We start from the raw sequence: 7,915 nt of genomic DNA, 5'->3' as shown, positions 1-7,915 counted from the left end.
GGGGGAATGGACAGCGATGAGCAGCCGAGTGTTTCCCCCTGGATTGGTTTTGCCCCTGCTCCTCCTCCTCCCCCCTGCGGAGGCTCGGAGTGAGTCAGCCCGGCGGTATATAGTGCTGGGCAGGCAGCTCCTGTGTTTGCAGAGCTGTCAGTCCCATTGAGTCTCCTTCTCTAGCACCTGGGTCGTAGCCACCGCCGTGCACCATGCAGTGGCAACCTATGGAGATTAACCCCGAGGTAAGCAGGTGCCGCGCAGGAGGTTTGGATGAGGGCTGCCGGGAAGATCGGGGGGAAACTAGCGCTGGGGCCCTGGGTGAGTGGGGAGCTGGGCGAATGGGGGGTCCTGGGGGCTGGGCGAAGAGCTGGGGTGGGGTTGGTGGAGGGGGCAGGGCGAAGACCTGGGGGGCTGGGGTCTCCCACTCTCTCATCCGCTTTGTCTTGCAGATGCTGAACAAAGTGAGTGGCCGGCGCCGGAGGGGCTGTCGGGCCGCAGGAGCAGCAGGCGGGAATGGCTCCTTCTCGCATCGCCTCCGGGGTGGGGCCGGAGCGTGATGTCTCGGGGCGCGGCTGCCCCGTCACGCTTCTGCAGGGGGCTGGGCGCGGCGCGCACTGCGGGGCCGCCAGGGAAGCGGGGAGGGGGGGTTGCAGTCGGGGTGGGGCCGGACGCCCCATCGAGCGGTGCCCGCCTCCGAGTCCGCCCCACGTGCAGGGCCGGGTGCCGGGCCCGGCGGCAGGTGGCGCTGCGGCCCCGCGGTTTGTGCTGTGTCACAGGCGGGGGAAGGGCGGCCTCCCCCCCCCCCCCCCCCGCGCGGGGCCTGCCGACGCGGCTGGGCTCCCTTGTGGCTGTGCGGGCGGGGGGGGGGGGTGCGTCCCTGGGCTGGGGGGCTCCTGGTTACCCCTCCGCCCTTCCCTGATGAGAACACAGCGGGCTGGGTACCCCCCCCCGCGTCTTGCTCTCTCCCTGCAGGTGCTGTCCCGGCTGGGAGTTGCCCCTGGCTGGCGCTTTGTGGATGTGCTGGGGTTTGAGGAAGACTTGCTGAGCTCAGTGCCCACCCCGGCCTGTGCCCTGCTCCTGCTCTTTCCCCTCACTGCCCAGGTAGGTCCCTGGGATGCGGGAGGGGCAGCAGCTGGCAGGCCCTGTGCAGCGCTATCCCTGTGCAGGGGAGACAGCCTGCTGAATCAGCAGGGACCTTTGTTTTTCTTTCCATAGCTGAGATTAAACCTACTATATAGGTGATACTAAACAGAAACACCACTGGTCCCCTTCCCTTGTATGATGTCATGGGATACGTATGCTGCCTGGCACTGGCAGGTGGCCCACCCTAGGAGTGTCTCACTGTGATGTGTAGTGAACTAACAAAATGCTAACCCCTAAATGTGCATTGCAATTAATGGATACTTTCTGCAAAGGCCAGAATGTTAAAATACCTATTCTTCTGTGGGTTTTCTTATCTGGAAAGTCTTTAGATTGACCCTCCCTTAAATCTGCAGAAGCAGGTTTCTCCAACCCAAATACTAACTTGACAAGGCAGACCAACTCAGACTTGCAGAAGAGAATGCTGTCTCTAGCTCTCTCCCTAATCTAAAACTAAGATGGCAGCACTATCTGGCAGGTGGCGCAACTGAACCAGATCATTTACTGTTAAATTCTCAGTCAGGAAATAGAAGTTCCAAGACCTGAGAGTCAGATTTGTGACCTGCATCTGTGTATTAGATACATTAAGAACTAATTCATTGTCTATGCATTCTTCATGACAAGATCTGAATTGGGGGGGAGGTGTCGTCACTTACATAGTAAACTGAAAACACCAGTAACTTATTTCACTTAGTATTAATTCATTTCCCCAACTCCATCTGTGAAAGTACTGGACTCCAGTGGTATCTTGCTGTCAGTGGGGCTTCCTCAGAGGACCTGTAATCTGCTTGACCACATGACTGTCTAATTAGACAGTCTAGAGTTTCTTCAAGGGACGATAGCTTTTAGATCTACTGAAACAGTACTACTTGTTGTAAGCTTTGAGGCAATAAGTCAGATATTGTAACAGTGATTGTATTAGCACTTTGCTGTTGTCTAAGTTGGCAGTAAAAGGGGCTGCTCACTGTCAGGAATTCTAATATGAAGTCATACTTGACTAGAGGCTCTAATCTTAGATGCACAGTTAAAACCTCAAATTTACTAGAATGACAGTCACAGAAGAATTGTCTAGACCAGGGTAGACAAACTTTTTGGCCTGAGGGCCACATCAGGGTTCCAAAACTGTATGGAGGGCTGGAGAGGGAAGGCTGGGCCTCCCCAAACAGCCTGGCTCCTGCCCCCTCCCATTTCTCTCCACCTGCTCTTTGTCCCTTGACTGCCCCTTAGACATGCTGCTGTGAGCAGCATGGTGGCAGCTGTACTGCCACATGGCCCGGCAGGACCTTGCAACCCTGCTGCCCAGCGCACTGGCAGCACAGCGAGCTGAGGCTGTAGTGGGGGACAGAGGGGAGGGGCCGGGGGCTCGCCTCCTGGGCTGGGGTCTCAAGGGCCAGGCAGGACAGTCCCATGGGCCAGATGTGGCCCATGAGTTGTAGTTTGCCCACCTCTGGTCTAGACAAACTGTATGCTCTTTAATGGCAAATGAGCTGAAACTACTGGGAGTGTGGGGGAGGCATTCTGATGCTTCTGGCCCTGTAGCTGGCTCAGCTGAAGCTAAATGTATCTTGAGGGTGAGGAATAGGGGCGGCAGATATAACCATTCCTTGTAGGAGCAACCACTCTCAAGTCTTGTCTCCAAATACATGAAATACGGCTATTAGAGAAGCCAGTGACACAAATCTGGCTCCAATTGAGCAAGCTCTTGAGTGGATTTCTCAAGCCAACTTTTGTATAGCTGATAGCCCTTTTCTCTGAGCTATCAGGTGGAGTTCCATACTACAACTTGGCTCATACGCCACATATACATTGTGCAGTCCTAGACTGATGTCATCCTAGTGGAAGTAAAATCATGTACCTTTGTTCCAAAAAGGATGGCTTTCTGGTTAACTTCCCCTCTGATGCTTTCTAATCTTCCACAGCTGACTTCCTGTTAGGCCTGTTAGACTCCTTAAAGGATTTTAAGATGTCTAGAAAATTACAAACCATTGATGTACTTGCATGTTTGCAGCATGAAAACTTCAGGAAAAAACAGATTGAAGAATTAAAGGGACAAGAAGTTAGTTCCAAAGTGTATTTTTTGAAACAGACGGTTGGCAATTCCTGTGGGACAATTGGCCTGATACATGCAGTTGCTAATAACCAAGAGAAATTTGTATTTGGTGAGTATGGCTATTGAGCCATTTTCCCCTAAGAGCTTTAAAAGGGAACTTTCCTCATTAGGCCACTCACTGCTGTGGATACTCCAGACCCACTGTAGCTAAAGAGATCGTACACTAGCTACTTATCTTATTCTATTGCTAAGACTAGGTTTGAGAAGATCAGATCTGACTAGAAAGCCTTTCCCTGAACATTTCACTACAAGAAACTTAAACTGGCAATGGCTTATGGTATCTGCCCATACTTGAGTGTCCTATACCCACTGCTCCTTGAGTAACAGAAGGGGAATATCCAGTCCCTGAGGTTGGACAATAGTGTATTTTGTACATCAGGTCTGACTCTTGGCACCTGAAGTGCCAGGAGATCTGATCTAAAGGGAGGTAATCCAATTTCTATTGGATCTACTTTGCATAAGAATACCATTTTCCCTGGATTTACATGTATCAATGGATGGGGATTTCTCCATATAGAAAATGTGTTTGACACTAGTAATTTTGTCAAGTTACTTGAATATCTCTAGAGATATTCAATCATGTGAGCAATGAAATATACCTTCACTGGCACCTCAAAAGCACTGAGGCTCTCTAACAAAAGGGTGCTTAGTTTAGCTATTGTCTTAGAATGATAAACTGTTGGGATACCCAGTATAGTAGGGTGGCACCCACTACTTAGTTCAGGAAAACCTGGCATGGCTAATAACTAATTTTCACTCTGAGCAGGAGTGAATGAGTAGGTATTCTAGTCAGGAAAGTGACTGTAAAATAACACTCTTTCAAATTGATGGAGCTACTTCTGTTGGGTTTCAAGTTAACACCCTTCAGCTCATGGTATCTGAGTAGTTACACAACCAAGCAGCTGGATTGTAAACAGGCTCATGCACCAGACTTCTCAGTTAAAGCACAGGGAGAAATTGTCTCCTTTAAAGACAATATGGTCTACTGGGATGCTAGCAGCTAGACAACATTTTTCTTTCCTTCATGAAGTAGGAGAATCAATAGCATCAGACTGGGAATTAGAATAAACACTTTAACTGTTCAGTCCAGAATTAATCTGGAAGGCCTTTTGTGAGGCAGGGGGAGGGAGTAGAAAACCACCAAGTGTTTAGGGCTAACATTCCAAATATAATGGTGCTCAATAACTTACCAGAGACTACTGCATCTGATGGCATATGGTGCCTGTCATTCCATAGCCATAACCAATTTTAGGTCATGTTGCAATACTTCAGTAAGTACTGAAGATAGCATGAGTGTACTGGGCAGCCTAGATACATTGTGTAACCTCCTGTAGTATGTATATTGATATCTGTAAACTAGCCTAGCTTGAGTTGGACTCACTCATAACCTATATACGAACACATTCATTGTCTAACCATGGCAAACTCTTGCACAGATGATGGATCAGCCCTTAAGAAGTTTCTCAAGGAAACAGCTGATCTCTCTCCTGAAGAGAGAGCAAAACACCTTGAAAATAACAAGGTATGAGAATTACTGGATTGGGAAAGGCTTTTTACTGCAATTAACATTTGGGGTTTATTAATCTGTATCTATTTTCTCTTCAGGCTATTCAGGAAGTCCATAATGCTGTTGCCCAAGAAGGCCAATGTCAAGTAAGCTTTGCACAGGAGACTTAGTTTATGATGATGATAGGGGCTAGATTGCTGTATCGCTATATAAATACAGCTAATTGATGGGGAAAGAGGGAGATTCTTTGGATCATGGGCTTGCTCCAGCTTGACAGCGTTGCATTACACCGGGGTGGCCAACCTGCAGCTCTAGAACCACATGCAGCTCTTCAGAAGTTAATATGGAGTTCCTTGCATAGATGCTGACTCCAAGGCTGGAGCTACAGATGATAACTTTCCAATGTGCTGTGGGGTGCTCACTGCTCAACCCCCTGCTCTGCCCCAGGTCCTTCCACCACTCTACCCCTTCCCCTGAGCATGCCATGCCCTTGTTCCTCCCCCTTTCCACCAGAGCCTCCTGCCCACTGCAAAACAGCTGATTGCAGGAGGGAGAGGGAGGCCCTGATTGGCAGGGCTGCCAGTGGGTAGGAGGTGCTGGGTGGGGGTAGTGGATGTGGGGCTGCTGACACATTACTGTGGCTCTTTAGCAATTGGTAAATTCTGGCTCCTTGGGCTCAAGTTGGCCACCCCTGCATTATACCATTCCTTCTATTTAAAAAAGGCAAATGGGGAAGTAACAACTCCTTTTACAAGTCTGAGTAAAACTTTCAAAAGCTCCTAATTGCCCAAGTCCCTTTTTTAAAATGGGTCTTAGACTAAGTTACTTCCTCTGTCTGATTTTGATGTTGACAAACTGCCATCCTTCTATTAGAGCAAGTATGAGAGGAGCTGAGAGCCTTAGTCCTATTGCTGACTTAGGCTACTAGCATGTTATGTGAATTTCAGATGACTTGTGTATCTCTCCGTTTCCTATTCCCTATCTATAAAACTTGTTAGTTACATCAGGGTATTAAAAATCTTGTATTTCACAAATGCAGAAAAGGATCCAGATTCTCCAACAAACTGGAGCCCATGGCTTAGGTTAGGTTGCTATTAGATACAGCTGTCTTACTGATTCTGTCTTCTCTCTCTCTCTCTCTCTCTCTCTCCAGGTAGAGGAGGATAAAGTGAACTTCCATTTTATTCTGTTTGTTAATGTGGATGGACATCTCTATGAATTGGGTAGGGTTATATAGATCTGTATTTGGAGTACTAGGTAGCTACTTAAGCTTGTTTGTAATCAACAGATGGGCCTCTTAATTGCTTACTAGGTGAATCCCTGTGCAACCCATTCTGACTGGAAAATATCCTGAAACTAGTATCTGCAAGCTGCCCTTTCTGTTTCCCTCCCAAAGGACTAGACCTCTCAATGTTTCAGGCTCTCTAGGCCACAGCACTTCTCAAATGTGAGCACTGGAGGCTTTTCTTGCAGCCACAGCCTCCTGGGCTGTGACTAAGGGAGGGAAGCAGTGGCCCCTTGCCTAGAGTCACTAGCAGGGGTTGGGACCAGCCCCCTCCAGAGACAAAACTGTTGGAGGTGCAGGCAGCTGTTGAATTCCCCCCTTTCTGGGGGTAGGGGAACAGGCTTCAGGCTCACCACCTATGCCATTGTCCCTGGGCCCAGCAGCTTCCCTGCCCACCTCCCCATCCAGGGCTTATTCTTGTCCCAGGCAAGTCCAAGTCTGCTGTGAAAAATGATGTTAGCAAATATCACTTTTTGTAGCAGACTTAATATCTAGCAAGCTGTTCAAAATTTTTTAAACAACTAAGACAAGAACGTGCAAAGCACCTTATTTGTTTCTGTTCTCTTTAGGTCCACTAAAGAATAGACCACTACCTTTTTAATACACATGTCCAAATCATTGCAATTTATATAGGTTTTTCAGATTCTGTATGTGCATATTTGTTTTTCCTAAAGTTAATTATTTTAGGAAAAATTGTCAGCATGGCCACCAGCAAGAGTTGGTGACCATACTCCAAGGCCACAAAAAAAATTGTTAATCCTGCTCTAGGATAATACTAATTTGCCCTATTCAATTCCATGTTGTGGCCACACTTGACTGACCTTACCAGTAAGGAGTCTTGCTCTACTATAATAGCTTCTGAATGATTAGTAGGTATGAGCTCAGGAAACAACTGTCTACAAACACCAAAATTAGACAGCATAGAACTAACATTACTTGACAGCACAGTTGGCTTTTTTAATGAGGTTGTTTCTTTATAGATGGACGCATGCCATTCCCTGTAAATCATGGCAAAAGTTCAGATGACTTGCTATTGAAGGTAGGCTCACTTACTTCAGTTATGAGTTCATAGTGTCTATAGACCTGGGGGATTCTAAAGCTGCATCTCTGCAGCATGCCTTATTGAGCCAATTGCTGTGCTAGCAGACCAATTGTAGTCACTTGGTTTGAAAAACCTCAAACTGTATCATTAGCTGCTTGGTAGCATAGTAAGCAGATGCTACAGGGCTAGGTTCAAAACTCTCTAGCAACAAATACCCTTGGTTTAACAAGGATGGCACACAGATTGTCAGGTGCTTTTATGATTAACTTTTTGGAGACTATAGCACAGCCTATGAGTACTAAATAAGAACTTGTCTCTCTAAGGGTTCTGCCAAGATCTGCAGACAGTTCACAGAACGTGAGAGAGGAGAAGTTCGCTTTTCTGCTGTGGCTCTCTGCAAGTCTGCCTGAGATGCTGAAGAGGGAGTTGAAGGAAGGCAATCTAATAGCACATCAGTAAATGCAGTCTCTAAATCTTTCCTTGCTTCAGTGCTTGTTAAATGCAGCTGGTCTGGCCAATCTAAACAGGTCTGCAACACTACTTCCACCTCCAGTATACACAAGCAACATCTGAGCTTAAGATAAATAAGCTCAGACTTCAATATGAACTGTTCTGACAACTGTCTTTGGGTTCTTAGGGCCCTGACTCTTTACAGTTCAGTAAAAAATGCTTTACATGGCTTGTTTAACCTGTGCCTGTAAGTTAAGCTGTTTGTAATTTCCTGTACTTAATAGGATAAATAAACTCTTCTGCTGTTAAAGTGACTGGATTAGTCTTTCAATGTGGATGTTCATGTAACATGACTGCACACTCAAAGTAGACCTGATAATGGTGTTT

At 47.3% G+C, this 7,915-nt stretch overlaps 1 protein-coding gene across 1 annotated transcript; it reads left to right on the top strand.

Moving 5' to 3' along the window:
• The first annotated feature begins 203 nt into the window (after positions 1 to 203).
• UCHL1 (ubiquitin C-terminal hydrolase L1) lies at positions 204 to 7,681 on the top strand. The gene is made up of 9 exons (XM_077814594.1): positions 204 to 236; positions 444 to 455; positions 967 to 1,095; positions 3,143 to 3,293; positions 4,681 to 4,766; positions 4,850 to 4,897; positions 5,905 to 5,974; positions 7,017 to 7,075; positions 7,402 to 7,681. The coding sequence occupies exons 1-9, from the start codon at positions 204 to 206 to the stop codon at positions 7,486 to 7,488; spliced, it is 675 nt and encodes a 224-aa protein (XP_077670720.1). The 3' UTR covers positions 7,489 to 7,681.
• Positions 7,682 to 7,915: the final 234 nt, after the last annotated feature.

The sequence above is a fragment of the Eretmochelys imbricata genome, chromosome 4 (assembly GCF_965152235.1).
Source record: "Eretmochelys imbricata isolate rEreImb1 chromosome 4, rEreImb1.hap1, whole genome shotgun sequence".
NCBI lineage: Eukaryota > Metazoa > Chordata > Testudines > Cheloniidae > Eretmochelys > Eretmochelys imbricata.
This window is presented reverse-complemented; position numbering and strand designations above follow the sequence as displayed.